Raw genomic sequence first — 22,615 nt, forward strand, 5'->3', positions numbered from 1 at the left:
TGTGTCCGGAGGCAGGAGGAGAGAAGGAAGGTAAAGAGAGTGGAACCGAGGGTAGGAACTTTGAATGTTGGCAGTATGACTGGTAAGGGGAGAGAGATAGCCGATATGATGGAGAGAAGGAAGGTTGATATATTGTGCGTGCAAGAGACTAAATGGAAGGGGAGTAAGACCAGGTGGATCAGAGGTGGATTCAAATTGTTCTATCATGGTGTGGATAGGAGGAGAAATGAAGTAGGGGTTATTCTGAAGGAACAGTATCTCAAGAGTGTTCTGGAGGTGGAGAGTGTCAGACAGAGTAATGATTATGAAGCTGGAAATTGTAGGTGTGATGATGAATGTTGTTAGTGCAGATGCCCTGCAAGTTGGGTGTGCAATGGTTGACAAAAAAGATTCTTGGAGTGTCTTGGATGAAGTGATGAACAGTGTACCCAAGGGACAAAGTGGTGATTGGAGTGGATTTCAATGGACATGTTGGTGAAGGGAACAGAGATGATGGGTAGGTATGGTGTCAAGGAGAGGAATGAAGAAGGTCAGAGGATAGTGGATTTTGCCAAAAGCATGGATATGGTTGGGGTGAATACGTATTTTAAGAAGAGGGAGGAACATAGGGTGACGTACAAGAGTGGAGGAAGATGCACACAGGTAGATTACATCCTATGCAGAAGAGTCAATCTGAAGGAGTTTGAAGACTGCAAAGTAGTAGCAGCGGAAAGTGTAGTTAAGCAGCACAGAATGGTGGTCTGTAGGATGACGTTGGAGATCAAGAAGAGGAAAAGAATGAGGGCAGAGCCAAGGTTCAAATGGTGGAAGTTGAAAAAGGAAGACTGCAAGGTTGAGTTTAGGGAGAAGGTAAGACAGGCACTGGGTGGTAGTGAAGAATTACCACACAGTTGGAAAACTACAGCAGATGTAGTAAGGGTGACAGCAAGAAGGGTGTTTGGTGTGACATCTGGACAGAGGAAGGAGGAAAAGGAAACCTGGTGGTGGAATGGGAAAGTACAGGAGAGTATACAGACGAAGAGGATGGCAAAGAAGAAGTGGGATAGTCAGAGAGATGCAGAAAGTAGACAAGAGTACAAGGAGATAAGGCGCAAGGTGAAGATAGAGGTGGCGAAGCCTAAAGACAAAGCGTATGATGAGTTGTATGAGAGGTTGGACACTAAAGAGGGAGAAAAGGACCTGTACCGATTGGCTAGACAGAGGGACCAAGCTGGGAAAGATGTGCAGCAGCTTAGGGTAATAAAGGATAAAGATGGAAACATACCCACAAGCAAGGCGAGTGTGTTCAGTAGATGGAAAGAGTACTTTGAGAGGCTTATGAATGAAGAGAGAGAGAGAGAGAGAGAGAAGAGGTTAGATGATGTGGAGATAGTGATTCAGGAAGCGCAACGGATTAGCAAGGAGGAAGTAAGGACAGCTATGAAGAGGATGAAGAGTGGAAAAGCCGTTGGTCCAAATGACATACCTGTGGAAGCATGGAGGTGTTTAGGAGAGATGGCAGTGGTGTTTTTAACCAGATTGTTTTATGGAATCTTGGAAAGTGAGAGGACACCTGAGGAGTGGAGAAGAAGTATACTGGTGCCGACATATTATTGTGTCTTTGTGGACCTGGAGAAAGCATATGACAGGGTGCCTCGAGAGGAGTTGTGGTATTGTATGAGGAAGTTTGGAGTGGCAGAGAAGTATGTAAGAGTTGTACAGGATATGTACGAGGGAACTGTGATAGTGGTGAGGTCTGCGGTAGTGACGGAAGCATTCAAGGTGGAGGTGGGATTACATCAGGGATTGGCTCTGAGCACTTTCTTATTTGCAATGGTGATGGACAGGTTGACAGACGAGATTAGACAGGAATCCCTGTGGACTATGATGTTTGCTGATGACGTTGTGATTTGTAGCGACAGTAGGGAGCAGGTTGAGGAGACCCTGGAGAGGTGAAGATATGCTCTAGAGCAGGGGTGGGCAAAGTCATTCCTGGAGGGCCACAGTGGCCGCGGGTTTTTGTTCCAACCCAGTTGCTTAATTAGAAAACAATCCTTGCCAATAATTACATTTCATGGCTTGTTAGTGCTTTAACTCTGCTATGTCAAGTCATTCTCATATCCTAGATTCTTTTTCCATTCTAAGGATTAGGCTTGGGCGGTAATACGGTAATATGGTATCCCGCGGGATCTAAAAATAGCAACGGTATCAGTTTCAATACCGTTATACCATCATAAAAACAATGCACTTATATGGGAGACAAGGATTAAATATTAAATATAATTTATTTAATGCCTAAAAATGCGTATGCGTGGCTGTCATCACGTGACAGCGTGGAGGAGAAAGAGAGAGGTGGGGATGGATGGCGAGTCGCGCACCAAGTGACCTGGTCTCGAAAAAGAACACAACTTCTGCAGTTTGGCAGTATTTCGGGTTTCGACCGAACGAGAAGGGAGAGGCGGTAAATATGGACGAGGCAATTTGCAAATTGTGCAACAAAAAGGTGACCAAAAAATGTGAACCTCAGGTCGCATATATGAAACCACCATCCACTCACTGCTGCGAGGATGGACCCGAGTTCACTCAGTGCAACAGTTTCAATGCCTCCCGATGCAGGACCAACATCATCTAGGTCCACCGCCAGTACACAGCCGACGATAATGGGGGCCTTCGGGAAAGCAACAAAGTACAAAAGGGACAGTGCTCGTTGGAAAACCTGTACTGATGCAGTGACAAAATACTTGGCGAAGGAAATGGTCTCTTTCCACACAGTGGAAAAAAAGTCCTTTACGGACATGGTAAAGGTCCTAGATGCCCAGTATGAGCTGCCTGGACGGAAATATTTCTCACAAACAGCCGTCCCACATTTATATTGTAAAGTTAGAGACAATGTTCAAGTGCTGCTGTCAGCGGCAGACAGTTATTCCTTAACAACTGACATGTGGTCGTCAGTTAACATGACACCATATATGTCTCTGACTGTCCATACTGTTACACCTGACTGAAAACTTGAATCCAAATGCCTCCAAACTACGTATTTTCCTGAGAGTCATACAGCGGACAATCTTGCTGCTGCGCTCAGAGCTGCACTTCAGGAATGGCAACTTGACGAGAAAAAACTTTCAGCCATAACCACTGACAACGCTGCCAACATTCATGCCTCAATCAGGTCCCTGCATTGGCCGTGGCTATACTGCTTCGGTCACAATCTAAACTTGGCTGTCACAAATGGATTGCATGACCAGAGGCAAAAAACCGAGCGCGCCCTCGGACTATGCCGTAATATTGTCGGGACCTTTTCAGACAGCTGGCAACGTAAGCATGAACTCCACAAGAAGCAAGTGGACTTCGGACTCCCAAAACATAGTCTCATAACGGTAAGCATAAAACGTGCAGAGAGTTCCTCAGGGGCAGGGGCTCAAATATAAAAAAAGGGGCATATATGCTTTGCATCACATAAATAAATTATATTGAAAAGTAGGCTATATTAAAATAGAAAACCATTTTTTAAATTGTAATTTTTTTCCTGTATTTTTTATCAAATAAATGCAGGCTTGATGCGCATAAGGGACTTATTTAGCCTAAAATAAATGTGCATGCAAATTTGACCAAATGGAATAATATACTGTACATTAATGGACTTATTTATTTATGCATTCACTCGTTTATTTAGGCCTATTTATTCGTTCATTCGTTTATTTATGCCTATTTATTCATTCATTTGTTTATTTAGGCCTATTCATTCATTTAATCGTTTATTCATCATTCATTAATTAATTCATCCATCCATTGGCAGGACTGCGCAACTTGCTGGGGCTCCAAACCGGCAATGGTGGAGCGCATCCTCGAGCAGGCCCAAGCGATCAGATACGTCCTGTCTGATGACAGAAGGAGCAGCCTGTCCCTGACCTGGCAGGACATGGACGTCTTGAAAGCTGTTCACGAAGCACTGAAACCAGTCGGTGACTTCACTGATATTTTGTCAGGAGAAAATTATGTGACCAGTTCCTGTATCCTCCCCATACTACAGCTCCGCAGGGACAATGTGTTGGCTGCGTCAGAAAATGACCTCCAGCTAACAAAGTCAATCAAAACTGGAATTCTAACAAAGCTGGAGGCCAAGTATGAATCCAATTCAGTGCGCAAAATATTGCGAAAATGCACTTTCCTCGACCCTCGTTACCGTGGAGGATATGAGACGGATGACAACGCATTGGCTGAGACCAAGGCTGAATTACAGGCTGAGATCGTGAGCTTAGAGGCAGCAGGTGCAGTGGCCATCAGAGTGGAAGAGGGACAGGCGCAACCTGCACCCTCACGAAAAAAGATGACTCTGGGAAGTATGCTGCAAAAAAAATCTGATGCAATGGCAGGTCCCGTCGGCATCGACACCGTAGAGGACCGAGTCGGAGCTGAAATAACAGCCTACTGTTTGGAGTCAGTTACTCAAGGAGACAAGGACCCACTTCTCTGGTGGAAAAATGCTGCCGGGCGTTTTCCCCAGATGTCGCGAGTGGCACGAAAATACCTGTGCGTCTGTGCCACAAGCACACCATCGGAGCGGGTTTTCAGCACCGCAGGTAAAGTTGTCGGTCCACAACGTGCCCTGTTAAAGCCGGACAAAGTAAACATGCTGGTTTTTCTAGCGAAAAATTTTGACTAGATTGATGCCACTTGCCATTCGTTCCTATTCGCACTGTGTTTATTTTTATTTATTTAATTGATTCAGGTATTTTTATTTGGTTTACGTTAAAAACAATATTGGAAAGAAGACTGGAAAGAAGTTTTTGTTTAGGACTATTGCTTTGCAATACTTTTTATAATATGGATGATGTTTATGTTAATTCAACTCTGGTTGACTGTTGCGAGTCTATTTACACTTTTTTATAAGCTGCTCGTCTTTGTTACTAAAAGTTGTTCAGGCGGTGTGATTTAATTTAATTGATTTGTGTGCGCGTCTCAGTGCGAAAACTGTTCTGGATGTTTATGTTAATTTAATTCTGTTTGACTGTTGTATTTGCACATTTTTATAAACTGCTATTTGTTGCTAATAAAAGTTGTTAATATTGTTCTGCATGTTATTTTGTTATTGTTTCAGTATTAGTGTTTGATATTCAGTTTCTGAACGGTTTAGGCACAAGCCAACAGTTTGGTGACTTACTAGGGGGCTCCGCCCCCTGCTCGCTTCGCTCGCCAACCCCTGGTGTTGGGAATGACAAAGAGCGTGATGTATGAATGAGATATAGAATAGTGTGAAGGTGTAGATGATGCAAATAGAAAGCAAACAATAAAGTGTGTGGCACAGTGTAAAGGTTTATTTGAAAATTTCTTTGTACACGCCGTTTAAGTGTAAAAGGTAATTCCAGCTCAGAACTTGTAAGGTCATTTAAGATGGTTATTGTTGTGATCAGAGTCAAGTTTGTCAGAGCTTAGAAAGAGTTGCGTCTCTCCAGGAAGTAATGGAATGACTTGGGTATTAATGTTTTCCACATTAATATTTTTTGGACATAATATAGTGCGTTGTGTTAAAAGGGGCATTTGGTCTAATGAGATTGCTGTTCCAAATGTCTCTGTAACTAAGTCGTCGCAGATTAAGGCTTGAGGAATTGTAATAATATGTGGCTGAAGTCCATCTGTATTGGTGAGTGTACCATCTCTCAGTTGTAATAAGCAATTGTTATGATCTGGTTCTGGACATCGCATCTTTTTTACTAACTGTATCTTTTGAAAGCAATGCCAATTGTCTGCGTATTTTAAGGTGCACTGAACAATAGCTGAGTGCATGGCATCTGGAAGAATAGCTAATCACTGTCTAAAATCTCCTCCTCATAAAAGTACCTTTCCTCCAAATGGAATATTATTATTCATAAACGTTTGTAGAAGTTTATGAATGGTGTTGAGTAAGTGACTTCATGCCATTGAACATTCATCAATAAACAACATTTTTTCAAGACGGATGTCACGTGCAGTGCCACCGTTAATGTTCATAGTGGATACCGATTTGTAGGATGTAATGCAGTTGTTAAAGATTTCACTTTCAGGTACATCGTTAGTTAGAAGCTTTTGTAGATATTCAGTATATGAATGTAAAGGAGGCAGTCTAATTTGACCCTTTTGACAACAACGTGTAAATGTATAACTTGTATTGCCAGTTGTTTCTTCAGGGAAGTGAACTGAATGACAATGATTGCAAATGACATTCATTAATCCGAATGAATTTTCCTGGTGTATGTTTTCCTTGTGTAGTTTGAGAGGCGCGTTGTTGCATGTGTAGTATTTGGGACGTGTTGTTTTGGAGCTGTAATCGATTTGCCTGTGCTGTGTGAGAAGCCCGTTGTAGCCTTCGCTGCCATTAACGTATGTCTGAGACGGGAGGTGTTTCGTTTTGAATCCGTGCCTGTTGTGATGCAGCACTTTGATTGATAGTTTGCGTAATGTGGATCTAGGATGTAGATTTGTGCATATTTGCGTTGTTGATTTGTTTCAGGGTGCACTGTTCCAATGCGATGCAGTATTTGTGCACATATGCGAAAGCAGTATGGGCCATTGACTTTTGGTGGCCTGATATTTACTCCGGTATATGCAAAAGCAAATGAACTATTGTAGGATCTAATGCAGTTCATAAAGTTTTTACTTTTAGGTACATCGTTAGTTAGAAGCTTCAGTTGAGCTTTGCGTTTTTGGAGTCGAGACATTTTTTCTTTTAGAAATATGGATAAGTAATAAGGAGTATTGCACTCACTGTTAATATGGAGCCTTTTCTGCGGTTGAACGGTTAATAGTGCCTTATTGTAATGAGATCCACCTATGCTGCATAGCCGTCTATTTTGTTGTTTCTTTCGTGTTTGTGTGTTTGTTCCTGTTATCATTTCCTTTTCGTTTTGTACCCGTGACCGTGTATTCATGACTTGTTTCTTTGTCAGCATGCGAAATATGGATAAGTAATAAGGAGGATCGCAGTCACCGTTAATATGTTTCCTTTTCTGCAGTTGAACGGTTAATAGTGCTTTATTGTAAGGAGATCCACCAATGCTGACACCTATGCTGTCTAGTGTGAAGGTGTTGATGTTCACTTTAGAATATGTGGCTTTGGGTGTCACTTCTTATATATGTGTGTGTGTGTATTGGGGGGGTTGAGGATTGTTGTTGCGCGAGCGTCTTCTTTCTTTTTGTGTTCCTGTGTCTTGTTGAATCCCCCTCTTTGTGTGTGTCCTGTCCCTTGCTTGTAGGGTCTGTGGGGTGGTTTTGTGTTCTTTTTTTTGTGTTCCATGGGCTTGTTGAATCCCCCCTTGGTGTGTGTCCCGTCCGGTGCCTGTAGGGGGGGGGGTGCCTTGCTGTTGTGCGCGAGCCTCTTTTTTTTTTTTTTTTGGGTCTAGTTTCGTGTGCAATGTGTTTCGTGCTTTACTTGCGTTTGAATACTTTTTTATGTGCCTTTTCCTTTTTTCGGTGCTCTTTGCGCCTCATTTCTCCATTTTTCCTGTGCTCACTCCTTTTTTCTGTGGTCTTGTCCGCCTCTCTCGCCCTCTTTTGTCTGCCTTTCTCGGCTCCTCAGCCGACTCTCGCGGACTCTTTTTGCGCCTGCGCAGTACGTCTTTTTGCAGTGCAGGCAGGGTGGAATGGGTGGAGAAGAGTGTCAGGAGTGATTTGTGACAGACAGATATCAGCAAGAGTGAAAGGGAAGGTTACAGGACAGTAGTGAGACCAGCCATGTTATATGGGTTGGAGACGGTGGCACTGACCAGAAAGCAGGAGACAGAGCTGGAGGTGGCAGTGTTAAATATGCTAAGATTTGCACTCGGCGTGACGAGGATGGATAGGATTAGAAATGAGTACATTAGAGCAGGGGTCCCCAACCCCAGGTCCGCGGCCCACTACCGGGCAACGGAGCCTCACTCAGACTTTTCAGAACGCTTGGCGGGCGGGGCTTTGCAGCGGCGCAGAAAGAGGAGAGAGACCAAGGTTAGAGACTATTACAACAAAGTATTTTGATGGTCCCGACAGTTTCCTCATATGACACGAGTCTATTGAAATCGCGTTACTACAAAGTACATTCAGCAGATGCTTTCATTACAACGAAGTGACCTTGAAATGCTTGAACGAATCATCCACAGAGCAGTTAGATCTGTGGTCACAGCTCAGTTGTGCACATTTGCACAACGATCCCCAAACAGAAACATTGTAAAAAAAAAAAAAAAACTCTTTCTTCTAACTTTCCTCGTACTGGTTTTTTTTTTGCTGTTTTTGTTTTCTGTGGTTTTCAGTGATACCTTTTGCTTATTGCTTGTCAACATTTGAAAAACATCCATTGGAATTTAACTCATTGTCACCCTCCTACAGAAACGGCAGACACGAAAAAAAGATAGCAGTGTTAATGTTTGTGATGTGCAATCTGTTGGAATGGCAAATGCAAAGCATATGTCTTTGTTATATGCAAAAAAAGAAGAAAAATCTTGGGTTGCAAATGTATGCGAACTGCTTAATAACTTAATAATAATAGTTATTATAGACCCCCGACCAGTCCGTGGAAAAATTTGCATCTAATAAAGTGGTCCTTGCTGTCAAAAAGGTTGGGGACCACTGCATTAGAGGATCAGCTCAAGTTGGACAGTTGGGAGACAAAGTCAGAGAAGCAAGATTGCGTTGGTTTGGACATGTGCAGAGGAAAGATGCTGAGTATATTTGGAGAAGGATGCTAAGGGCAGAGCTGCCAGGGAAGAGGAAAACAGGAAGGCCTAAGAGAAGGTTTATGGATGTGGTGAGAGAGGACATGCAGGTGAAACAAGATGCAGAGGACAGAAAGATATGGAAGAAGATGATCCGCTGTGGCAACCCCTAATGGGAGCAGCCGAAAAAAGAAGAAGAAGTTTTGAATTAAACCTGTTAAGGAAAAAAATACCACTAGAAATGTATTTTTATTACGAACAATGGAATTAAATCATCAGATGTCTAGAACCCAGCTAATACTGGATTTACTTTTGTCAAGTACTAGACTTGACTAGATGTCCTACCAACTTGAAGGAGAGAAATCTGCACGTCTCCCGAGATATATTTTTTACTAAAATATTTTAAAATGGCAAATAAAAATTAAAAACAATGCAGGCAGTTATTTACAGCAGAAGTAAAGCAGTCAAAATTACATACACACTTTCTGCAAGCTTAGGCCTAACTCTTAGTAATGAAATAATAGTACGGAAACATTGACTTTTTCTTAATATACAACTTAAACATAAAAAATTATTTTTTATATACAGTATATACAGCATATGGAATGGCCAGAATGACAATAGCTTTGTTTTGAATGTTTTTGAAAGAATACTCATTTATTTATAGATTTTTTTTATTATTATTTTTAATTACTTTTAAATCAGCACACCTGTATTTGCTCTTCTGTCCACTGATCCAAATTGACAGACTTAACTCTCGAAATATGGACTCCAAGATTTCTGTGGATACCCGCACAGCGAATACAGAGAAAAACTCCAATATTCCATGATGCCCATCTTGGACCTGATGATGAAAGAAGAGGAAAGATTTGCTTTTATTTACACTCACTTCAACACCTTGGAGGGTATTATGAAAGTAAGAGAAAAAAAAGAAATAACATTTACAATTATATGTAGAAATGTATAGGCAAAACAATTTGCACAAGTTGTGTCTGCTTATTTCAGGGGTTTTTGTTCTGTGCCAACAGTGTGAATCTCAGAATTTAAACTTTAAAATCTACACAGCAATGACACCATAATCATATTTCAAAACAAGCACACGAGAGCAACACCCATAATACCAAAATATGACAACAGTTAAAGTGCTAAAACTTTAAGGCCTTAAAAAACACACTTCACAATTCGCACGTCTTAAGATAACATTAAGTTCATATGTTTTAAATGGAACGGCACCCACATTGAAGTCTCATGTTACGGTCAGACTCATTTTACCAGTTTCAGTTCATGCTACACCCATATAAACTATGTTCACACTATAACTAAAGGGGACTCAATTCCCGTTTGGGGCTCATATCCAATTTTTTTTTTTTTTTGGTTTGAATGTTCAATTAAATTTTACATGCAACCTAAATCTGATGTGAGTGTATACAGATATCTATCCTGAATGTACCCTGCAAGAACAAAAATTAGTCAGATGTACTGTAAGAGACTACACTATCATGAACAGCAACTGCATGCTGGCTGCTGTGCTAATTAACATTGTTTTCAGGGCACAATGTCTATGAATGCATCACTCATGCTGGTAAAGATGACGACAAAAGATCATACATGTTACTATGTGTGCAATTACCATTGGCATATCTATGTGTAGAAACCTCTGGACACCATGACCAGTGTGTAGGTAGACATTTTGAGGTGATACTCTGTAATCATGGTGCTAGACAGTGGTGATTGGTATTGCATGTTGTTTAGGAAATGCAAGTAAGAATTTCACTGTGCTCTGTATATGTGACCATAATGAACCTGTTAACCTCTGAACTTCTGTCCTCCTAACCTGAAAAATCTCAACACTTTTGCCATTACTAATGCAACCTAACAACATATCAAAACATCCACAAGCAAAGTATAAAATACTTTGTGATGTGTTGATCTTGTTGTTATTTTTATTTTGCCGATGTTGTAGCCTTAAGGCAGCACTGTAAATAGAATTAGCTTTAGCAACAGTGAACCTGGTCCACTAACGTAGTATCTACTCACTCAGATGTGTTTGCAAATGACTTTTGTTCTTTTAAAAGTAAATGACATTTTCTTATCAGTCGGCTAGTGGCATTGTTCTCTATGCAACAGTTAATGGATTCCTGAATGCTGATTAGCTGTGCATACTGTATTTCTGTTTGTTAGTCATTTGAACAGAAATACAAGTATTGATCCTCCTCTGTTCGGGTTCTCTTAATCCGTATCTGGATGTGGCACTTGGTGCCACTACTGTACCTCCAGACTGCTCTCCTGCAGATGGAAAAGGCATCTCAGATAAAGTATCATTGGAATCATTAGATGGAAAGATTTTCTTATCAGACTAGATGACCAGCAGGCACTCCACTATAGAAAAGCTGGCTGAGATCTCCAAGACTGTGACTTTAATCATAAATTCCTTACATTTATATAACGCTTTTCTCACTATTCAACATGCTCTCCACAAAGGGGTCCCAGTAAGCGAACACACAATCTCCTTACTGCAAAGCAGCAACGCTACCACTGCACCATCTGCGTATTTTGACTTTCTATTTTTATATTTTTGAATTTTAAACTACAACGCTGTCAACTGGACATAGTTCATCTATTAATTAATGGACAGATATTGTAAGTTTCCATTTATGTTTTATCAGTTGTACCTTATTCTTTGTGTATTTTAACAAATCTCGTTTGTGTGTGCCAGTTCTATATTTAGTAACTAGTATAATCTATACTTGTATTTTAACTGAGAATTGTACATAGCACTCTGCACCTGCAGTAAAGAGTGCTAATCACAAAATAAGTTGTATTGTATAGTATACTGTATATCCACAAGCACCGACTTGCAGGTCTTGGGTCCTGGGTTCAAATTCAAGCCCAGACACGGTCTATGTAGATAATACACATTTTCCCAATGTCCAATTTGGTACTCTTATTTCCCCTAACATCCCAAAGATGAGCTGCATAATCACAGCATTTATACTGAAATGTTACGAGTTGACAGAGTCTATGCATAAGCATGCTCTGTGATTGTTTGGCATTCTCTTGAGGAATGGTTCATGCCTTGGGTCGAAAGCTGCTGATACAATCTAGTTCTCAACAATATCAAAAGGAAAAATGAATTTTCACATGACAAATGAATAGTATTATTTTACTTCCTAGTGTGTAAAATCAAGCATCAGTCCAAAATGATTTACCATTTCTATTTGCATTGGGTGCAAAGTGTTATGGACATTCCCATCTTGTTATGTACAACAATAAGCCCAGAGTCTGTATTATATTAACTGTTAATTTATGCATTTTGAGCATCGGACAGATGTCCTATAAATAAAAATGTGTTTTTTTTCTTACATAAAATGGTATTGCGATGGAGGACATTATTCTTGCAGTTTCTATAATGATAGGAAAACAACACAACAAAGCTTCTTTTAGAGTTAACAGAAGTCAGTTAGAGAGTATATGAATGGTTCAAGAAAAAAATGTGTCAAGTCATTTACTCTGGCTTCAACAGATAAAAAAAAAGCACTCCCATCTCACAAGGAAGGCCCACCAACCCAACACAGTCATAAGCAAGCATAAAATACTGAATGTTATTACAACACAGAAGAGTCAGTGTTGCCATGCCAGTTCTAAGAGCCGGGCAACCTGTGTGTGCATATTACTATTTTCTCACTTATAAGAATTTTAGAATTTGCTGTTTCTGAAATGTGTAGAACAAACAAAAGGAGATTAGTATCACTGTCTGGACTACTCCGTGGCAATTTTCTGAGTAATTAAGTCCAACCCCGGCATAATTTCAACTTTGTGACTGACTCTTGAACATTCTTGTCAAGAATCTGCTGATACTGGGAGGAATTCATGTGACCCTCAACTTTAGCTAGCTCAGGTACTAGAAACCTTGTTACACAGCCCCATAACATGATGGACCCTCCACCAAATTTTACAGTAGGCAGCAAGTTCTTCTCCTAGAATGCTGTGCATATTTTTTTTGCCATGTATAGTGCCTGTGGTTGTGACCAAATAACTCTACCTTAGTCTCATATGTCCACAGTATTTCCAGATGTGCTTTTGCATACCTCATGTGACTCTTGTGGCGAGTACTCAGAAAAGGCTTTTTCCACATCACCCTTCCACCAAACTGTTTCCGGTACAAAGTGCGCTGGACTGTGTAATAATGTCCAATGACACATCAGCAGCCAGATGTTCCTGTAGCTCTCTGTAGGTGGTCTGATGTTTGTCTGTGACCATTCTAACCTGCCTTCAGCTGTGGCTTTCAGATATTTTTCTTGACCTACCACATCTTTCCTTCACAAGGACTGTTCCTGTGGCCTTGCATTTCCTAACTACATTTCTGACTGTGGAGACGGACAGTCCAAACCTTTGTGATAATTTCTTGTACCCTTCCCCTAATTCATAATGATGAATTATCTTAGTTTTTAGATCAGTAGAGAGTTCTTTAGAGGTTCCCATGTTCCTACTCTCTAAGAGAGAACCATGGACAAGAACAAGTAGCAATTACCTATATTAAATAACCTTTTACATAATTGGTTGCTTCTGTCTTTGTAGTTTAAGGTTTAATGAGCTAATCAAAGTAATTTTAAGCTGCAACCTGTCAGTATTAAATTACTACAAGTCTTCAAATTAATACAATTAAAAGGGTGCCCAAACTTTTGCATATCACATTTTTTATATTTTATTTTATTTCATGTAAGTCAATAACGCTACAGTGAGAATTTTGGTCAATAAACATCCCCTGGTCTACATTTTTCTAGTAAAAAAAATGGCATATTGCTGTGGTCTTCTCTTATGAAGACAGAGTAAATTATCATGCAACCTCAGACGGGTGCCCAAACTTTTACACAGCACTGTGTATGTATTGTATTATATATATATATATATATATATATATATTTATACACATACATACATACATTCATACATACATACATATACACACACACATAAAGCAGACAGGCATAGTTATGATCACTAAAGTAGGTGCATGCTAGATATGAAAAGAAGCAGGTTCCTGCAAATGCCAGAGTACAAAACTACAGCAGTTATATGTGACAGCATTATTACATCAACAGAACAGTCAGCAAAAATATTAAAGAAAAACATCTATTTACTGCACTATATAAACCTGGGAATGGATCCAGATTGTGTTTAAAGTTTAAACTATTATAATCTAGACCAGACGCCTTCTGTTCATATAAATTATATAAACTCATATTTTTTTCCTGAACATTTTACTTCAGAGCACAGAACCAGACAGGATTCTGTTACCAATGTCATTTGCTAATGCTAATGCCATCAGCATTTATATACAAGTAGATACTTACATCATATACAGTGGGGGAAAAAAGTATTTAGTAACAGCCACCAATTGTGCAAGTTCTCCCACTTAAAAATATGAGAGGCCTGTAATTTTCATCATAGGTATACCTCAACTATTAGAGACAAAATGAGAAAAAAAATCCAGAAAATCACATTGTCTGATTTTTGAAGAATTTGCAAATTATGGCGGAAAAAAAGTATTTGGTCAATAACAAAAGCTCATCTCAATACTTTGTTATATACCCTTTGTTGGCAATGACAGAGGTCAAACGTTTTCTGTAAGTCTTCATAAGGTTTTCACACACTGTTGCTGGTATTTTGGACCATTCCTCCATGCAGATCTCCTCTAGAGCAGTGATGTTTTGGGGCTGTCACTGGGCAACACGGACTTTCAACTCCCTCCAAAGATTTTCTATGGGGTTGAGATCTGGAGACTGGCTAGGCCACTCCTGAACCTTGAAATGCTTCTTACGAAGCCACTCCTTCATTAACCGGGCGGTGTGTTTGGGATCATTGTCATGCTGAAAGACCCAGCCACGTTTCATCTTCAATGCCCTTGCTGATGGAAGAAGGTTTTCACTCAAAATCTGACGATACATGGCCCCATTCATTCTTTCCTTTACACGGATCAGTTGTCCTGGTCCCTTTGCAGAAAAAACAGCCCCATGCTTTACAATAGGCATGGTGTTCTTTGGATGCAACTCAGCATTCTTTCTCCTCCAAACACGACGAGTAGAGTTTTTTTCATCTGACCATAGGACATTCTCCCAGTCCTCTTCTGGATCATCCAAATGCTCTCTAGCAAACTTCAGACGGGCCTGCACATGTACTGGATTAAGCAGGGGGACACGTCTGGCACTGCAGGATTTGAGTCCCTGGCGGCGTAGTGTGTTACTGATGGTAGCCTTTGTTACTTTGGTCCCAGCTCTCTGCAAGTCATTCACTAGGTCCCCCCGTGTGGTTCTGGGATTTTTGCTCACCGTTCTTGTGATCATTTTGACCCCACGGGGTGAGATCTTGCGTGGAGCCCCAGATCGAGGGAGATTATCAGAGGTCTTGTATGTCTTCTATTTTCTAATAATTGCTCCCACAGTTGATTTCTTCACACCAAGCTGCTTACCTATTGCAGATTCAGTCTTCCCAGCCCGGTGCAGGTCTACAATTTTGTTTGTTGTCCTTTGACAGCTCTTTGGTCTTGGCCATAGTGGAGTTTGGAGTGTGGCTGTTTGAGGTTGTGGACAGGTGTCTTTTATATTGATAACGAGTTCAAACAGGTGCCATTAATACAGGTAACGAGTGGAGGACAGAGGAGCCTCTTACAGAAGAAGTTACAGGTCTGTGAGAGCCAGAAATCTTGCTTGTTTGTAGGTGACCAAATACTTATTTTCCACCATAATTTGCAAATAAATTCTTTAAAAATCAGACAATGTGATTTTCTGGATTTTTTTTCTCATTTTGTCTCTCATAGTTGAGGTACACCTATGATGAAAATTACAGGCCTCTCTCATCTTTTTAAGTGGGAGAACTTGCACAATTGGTGGCTGACTAAATATGTTTTTGCCCCACTGTAGGATAGACTATAACAGGAAATATTTCTTTCTGCAGATGACACACCCAAGTTTATTAGGTAGATTGAAGAATTTTTACATAACTTTTGAACTTAAAATTAACAAATAAAAACATGATATTTCCTTGTCAGAATGTTCTTGCACTTCACCTTGCATTGCATACGTTTTCTCTGTCTAATAAAAGTAAAAAAAAAAATAAAAAAAAATTGAAATCACTATTAACAAAAATATTTTCACATAATTGGAAAGTGTTAAGGTAGATATTAATTGATGGCCATGTCTTCATTTCACATTATCTAAGAGAACTGATTTGGTTGAAATGAACATGCTCCCAAAGTTTTTATACATTTTACAGTATTCTTTTATGCATTGATAAATTCTCTAAAAAAAACTGAACAAAATCATAACTACATTCTTTTAGAAAGACCCCATGGTTAAAAATATCTATACTATAAAGGTCTGAAGCAGAAGACAAAGCACTACACAATTTTTACTACTCCTACTTTGGAGGAAAGCTGAAAACATGAAGTTACAAAGGCTTGGTTAGCTATACATATTTATTTTTGATACTTCTGAGTGACACTACAAAATTGGTTATCTGATTTTACAGCACTCTAGATGGGTTGTGAATTGTGTTTAAACTTAATGTATGACACACTCGGTTATTCTGTATGATACTTATTGATAAAATATTTTTGTAAAAGTAACAAAAAGGGGAAGAGTTCACCCCGCCCTGACTTAAAATTTTAATAGGGTAGTTGTTAAAAGTTTAGATCATTTACTTATTATTATATAATAATGGTTTATTTCAGCAGTGCTTCTACTCATTTAAAGCACAAAACTGAATTGTACAGACAGCAGAGAGGATTACAGTTCTAAAACTGCACTCCAGGTAAAATGAATGGGTAGGATAGTATTTTGTTGATCTGGTATATACATATAGTACCATATCATCTATAAATAGTGATATTTTCTCTTCATGTCCTTCTTTGATAATCCCTTTTATCTCAGAAGCATTTTGAATGTGAGCTGCCAATGGCTCAATGGCAATTGCAAGTAGCAGTGGTGACAGGGGACATCCTTGTCTAGAACCACGTTTTAGTCTGAAGTAATCTGAAACAATGTTGTTGATACAAACTGAAGCTTCTGGACTGATACACATTAGTTTGATCCATGCACATATGAGTTGTAAAAGTATTTGTATGTTTTACATTCCAATACAGTGACTTATTTGGATGACACCTTTGTTCATGGCAACTTGCAACATTTGAGATAACTGGCTCCATTTCTTTTATTTCTCCATTTAGGGCACAGACAGGTGAAGTGACCTGCTGTTGATCACAGTGTTATTAACAAGATTTGAATCCACAGCCTAAGGATTGGATGTCCAAAGCATTAATCACTACACCACACTGCCACAATAGTAACAGCAGCATTAAAATACTGATATACCCATCAAGAAATTACCCAACTATCATTTAAGACAACTAGTATTGGCATTCATAAATATCAAAATACAATGCAAAGCTTGAATTTTAATGTATAATGGACATCAGGAAATTTTAGATTCTTGAGGGGATCTCAGCATAGGCTTTATAAAGGATAATATCAACATTGACTACCTATTTTATCTTACCATGTGCACACTACAAATGTATTATCGGACATATTCTCTCGAGTAACTGAAAAATACTGCTTATTAAACATTCCAAGATAATTTAGGATATTTAATTTAAATACATTCTTTGAAGTGTTTTGTAACAATATGCTGTTAAAAGTGGATTGTCAGAGAATCACATTGTTAGGTTTGTAAAATTCGATATTGTAAGATTTAATTGGCATCATTAGCTGGTTAAAAACAAACTAAAGAGTTACTGATGAATCAAATTGTTTAAATTTTGTAAAAGTGAATTAAATTTCTGCAATACACAAAAGCTACTCTTCACCTTGACAAACACTGAGAAGAAAAAAAAAAATGAACATCAGCTAAAATTATCAAAACAGAGCCGTGCAAAACTCACAGAACATGAAGACTCATAATCACTGCCAAAAGTAATGTCCAAGGCACTGACTCTGAACTACAGAAAAAATGAATACTTCACTTCTGTTTACTTTATACAACACCTAATATAAATGCCTTTTCATATCTATAGCAAATTATGTGGGCATAATACTTAAATGGCAATGATAAAACTACATGGCATTATAAAATCAAGTAGGTAAATGAGAGGAAAAATCAATGCAGTAGAGTGAAGTGTTTTTCACAAAGATACAGCATTAATTCACTCAGCAACTGGATTTCCCTTTTTTCACCTGAGATAACAGATTGTTGATTCAGACACCTACTGACACATAACCAAACCTTCTTTATCATTCATCAAGCAGGCAAGCAATGATACCCTTAGATACTGCTCAAACATTGATTATTTATAATAAAATAAATAAATAAATAAACACTTTACAATAAGTAAATGGGGACACGGCTGGTAAATGATTCTGAGTAAACTACAGGCAAATTACAGAAAACTTTTTTTTTATAACAATAAGTGTAAATACTGTGAAAGAAGTAACTGGCAGAGTCATGTAAATTTATGGAAATAGCTACACTGCAGAGTTTCCCTTAGTATACCTTAGGGACCTTTAAATTCAAGCAGGTGAATAAGAATTGATTAGCTGTACTCTTGAGCGAGGCTGAATGGGCATATTCATAATTCAAGTTTTATGTCTATTTTTTTTCAATAATGCTGCTTTGCATTAAAATAACAGGAAATATATGCAATAAAGCCCAATATTGATTAAAGCGATACACACGTACATACATACACACAAAAGCATTCATATTTTTCACCTTACCTGATACCAAGGACTTTCTCGACCATTTTAACACTGGGTTTTCCAGTTCTGTTCTTTGCGGGCTAAATCCAGCAGCCTTTCTGGACTGGTACCCCTCAATCAATCATCCAGCTGTCCATTTCACTTATTCCAGTTAGACAGCTGCTGAGGGACAATGTCTATCCTAGCTGCACTGGGTGCAAAACTGGCACTTAGAAAAACATTCATTGTAGATAAACTACTAAACATATACAGTAGATCCTCTGTTGTCATGTTATTGCTAACAACAAGCTTCATAAGATAAAGAACCAATGGAAGACTCAAAATCTTAAGTCAATGTGCAATGTGGCATTATCAGTAATAAGTGACTCCTAATTATGAAATTTGTGGAAACAAAAAACATGCAATCACCAGGACCCTCTAGTACAGGAGTGGGCAGCATCGGTCTTGGAGGGCCATTATGGCTTGTTAGTCTACAATGTTAGGTTCTTGTATCATAGATTTTTTTTTTCCTTTCCAAGGATATCAACCAAATGATTTGGAGCCGAAATTATCTTAAGTGTCTTATTAATCCAAATATTGCATGATGAATCCTCACAGATGTAAATGGAAACAAGTTAGATGGAGAAGTACTGGCTCCTTTGTCATTTGCATCTTGCTAATAAGGAGCAATTAAAAATAATGTATGCAGCTGCTTAAGACTGAAAAAAAGCAATTAGGGGAAAGGAACCTTAACAAGTGAGACCATAAAATGTCACTCGAGCAATATGAGCTTCTCCAGCAATAATTGATTTCTCATTAAGAAAGTGGATTGGTGGAAAGACGTGCAGTCACTGCGGCCCTCCAGGACCGACGCTGCCCACCCTATGCCCTTTAGTATGAGAAGCCTATGTGAATTCAAAGTTTACCAAATTAAATCTAATATGTCAGTTAAACCTGGTAATACAGCTGCAACAGGTATCCACGATTACTCGCGAAATCAGATGTTCCTATTACAGTATAATGAAGTTACCATATTTGTTCTGTTAAACCAACAAAATGACAAATACCCAGTTTACTCAAGATTTCGTCAGGTCTTATTACAGCTTTTACTAGTGACAGTACAGCATGTATTTCACAATTCTGGTTTATCGTTACCAGCCTTGGAACCCACTAAAAACAAACGTTCAATAAAAATCAAGTACTGCTATTAATATACTAAAAGTAAAAAAGTCGGTAATTTGGACAGGAAATCTAAGTTGTTTTAGCGCATGAAGTGCGTTAAAAAAGGCTTGCCAGGCTACCTTGACTGTAGTTGACAAAACAGTTCCCTTCAACACTATCGACACCTTCTTATTATGGCACCACTCCACCAGGTCCATTTCCGTAATATTCTCACACAGATTCTAGTACACCCTCTCTCTACGGTCAGCCCCCTTTCGTCTTCAGGTGTTATTACCAAATCCCCATTCCCTCATCTTGCTTACACTGCAGGTGTGAACCCACAACCTCTGATACGGGCTTCTGCATAAACACACGTACGCATAAACGGTGCTTGCGAGCCATTCGAGTGATGCAAGTTAAACACCTTTTAATTTTGGGTCCCCTTTCGCTGTCTCCTTTGATGGAAAAAAGCGACCCCTGAGTCTCACCACAAAGTCCCAGTGTTTGCTCTTGCCAGCCGGCTCTTACCTTTCGCCTGACAATCAGCGCAGAATTTGTTCTCCTCCTCCAGCAGCAGGGCGGTCAGCTCCGCCTGGTATCTGTCAACATCTTTTACGGATTTACCCGTCATGTTTCGTGCCAAACAAAGTTGTCCCTCTTTTCGAAGTGTTCGAATAAGCTATTTACTTCCGCAACCCACTGAGTATCTTGTCAGGAAAATGGCTTCCTTCCTCTTTTTATTGCAAATAGGAAGTGTTTTACTCATACAAGAAGCGTTCCAATAATCCCCTCTGCGTAGTCTAAACGACACCAGTACCGATATGCCTTTGGTCCCTGTTCTTTCACTCGAAAACCGGGATGCCCAGTTACTGCCCCGCACAGTTCCGCCAACCCCACACTAGTGGCAGACAGCGTCCTACAAGTCACGTCACGACAACGACTTTTTGTCGCCACATCCGGTTTCCGCTTCAGTGGCAAAGCTCCAGTTATCGCAGAGTCTTGCACCATCTCTTATTGTCTGCTGAAGTGGTGTGCCTATGAATGCATAATAGGACTCGGAGAGTGACGTAGGGACAGGCAATCAAAGTGATGGTCCTTAACGACTTTGACGCTTTGCAGATGTATAAAGTGAGCAATGTTTAGGTGTCACCGTATAAATTAACTCTTAAGGAGAAGATTTCACGGAGAAAAAAGAGTGTTTCTTCACGTTTTCATTCGATAGAGCGCTTCACTGGACGACGAGTAAAAGGTCAAAATACGTTACAATAACATTTTTCACCCGATGAAAAATAGATCAGAATACACTGTCTAAACCATGTTTTTTGCCTGTTTACATCTACTTGTAGTTACAGTCTGTCTCAAAGTTGTAAATGTGAGCTGAGAAACCAGTTTTATTACTACCTTGGTGTCATTTAAACAAATTATAAAATTGAGAGAGGCATATGATGGCATATTAGCTAGCACTGATGCCTTATAGATCCAGCAGTCTGGGTCTGAATCCCATGATTAGTTATTGCATGTGAGAAGTGTGCATATTCTCCTCATGTCCACATGGGCTTTACCCACATTTCACAGATTGGTGTGTTAGGTTAACTGGCAGTTATTAATTGACCCATTTTGGTGAGTGTGTGTTGGCTCTTTGATTGACTGGCACCACATTCACAGCTGGTTCCTGCTTTGCATCCAGCGCTGCTGTGAACCCCTGTACAATATGAAGAAAGTTTTAATCAATATGATAAGAGAGAGAGAGAGAAGTTAGAAGCATATGCTGTTAGCCCATTGCCGCACCCACCACATGACAAACCAACTCAGAATCTCAGATTGGGACCTGAATATAATAGGTTGTTATGTTATTAATATATAAAACTCAAAACAGATATCGTTACACACTTATAAAGGTTTATATGTAATGGCATAACCAACAATCATACCCTAAAAGTTACATGAGTCTACTGTAGCCTCACAGTTTTTAGCATCTACTGTTTTTAAAAGTTCAGTTACACTATCAGTTAAGCAAAGGATTTATTATTGTAGACTCAAACAGTCCGTGGCAGTTTAATTTTGACAAAATGGCATATAGTAGGTGCTAGCTGTGCCACCTGACCACAAGACCCAAGTAATTAAGATTTCAAATGGCATGTCATAAATTGTGCATTTGAAAAAGTGGTGGGATAAAAAAATGATGCAATATAAAGAATCCAACACTTGCAAAGTTGGGCTCCACAATAGTTTCTTTATCTATTTATCTATAATAATAATGTATGTAAGATTATCATTCATCTGTACAGAAGTTCATCACAAGCAGCTTCTGACAAACCCAATTCACCACGTTCACAACCTGCCATGGCACTGCTTACTGTGATGTGTTTGGTATATTTTACATTTACAACAACAACATTTATTTGCATTGCACATTTTCATACCTTCAATGTAGCTCAAAGTGCTTTATAAGACATGAAAAAGAGCAATTAAGATTAGGCAATAATATTAAAGAATAAGTAACAAAAAACAAAAGGTGAGGTCAGATATCCAGGAGGACTGAAGAAAAAAAACTCAAGTTAGGCTGCAGAAAAAAACACATCTGTAGCAGTTCTAAGGCCAAAAGCTTGCCCATCCATGACTGTGTAGTCTTCCTAAGAAAGATGTTCTTAAATCAACCCTCTTTGTTTTCAAGCTTCACGTGATAGGATTTGATGAATTTGGTCTCGTGGACAGCTGGGGCACCCGACCCGCCTTCATTCCATCGTCACAGCTGTCTGCATGGCGCCTTAATCAGGTGGTGGTGGCATAAATCGCCACCACAGAAGAACCAGAAAAGACAACAGAGAATAGTAGATATTATTAAAGATTGCAGATCCCTGAAGAATATGATAATTCAATGTCCATATGTTTTTTTAGGAATATAGATAGATAGATAGATAGATAGATAGATAGATAGATAGATAGATAGATAGATAGATAGATAGATAGATAGATAGATAGATAGATAGATAGATAGATAGATAGATAGATAGATACTTTATTAATCCCAAGGGGAAATTCACATACTCCAGCAGCAGCATACTGATAAAAAACAATATT

The 22,615-nt window shown here is 39.2% G+C and overlaps 1 protein-coding gene across 1 annotated transcript in view; it reads right to left on the reverse strand.

The window, feature by feature from the left end:
* The window catches only part of smap2 (small ArfGAP2), a 46,892-nt gene extending 26,368 nt beyond the window's left edge, over positions 1 to 20,524 (reverse strand). Inside the window, exons 1-2 of the mRNA XM_028819925.2 lie at positions 20,063 to 20,524; positions 9,353 to 9,486 (exon numbers count right to left, since the gene is read on the reverse strand). Of these exons, the coding sequence (XP_028675758.1) occupies positions 9,353 to 9,486; positions 20,063 to 20,165 (237 nt within the window). The 5' untranslated portion in view covers positions 20,166 to 20,524. The remainder of the gene's footprint in view (positions 1 to 9,352; positions 9,487 to 20,062) is intronic.
* Between the last annotated feature and the right edge of the window lie 2,091 nt (positions 20,525 to 22,615).

This window comes from Erpetoichthys calabaricus, chromosome 14, assembly GCF_900747795.2.
Source record: "Erpetoichthys calabaricus chromosome 14, fErpCal1.3, whole genome shotgun sequence".
Taxonomy (NCBI): domain Eukaryota; kingdom Metazoa; phylum Chordata; class Cladistia; order Polypteriformes; family Polypteridae; genus Erpetoichthys; species Erpetoichthys calabaricus.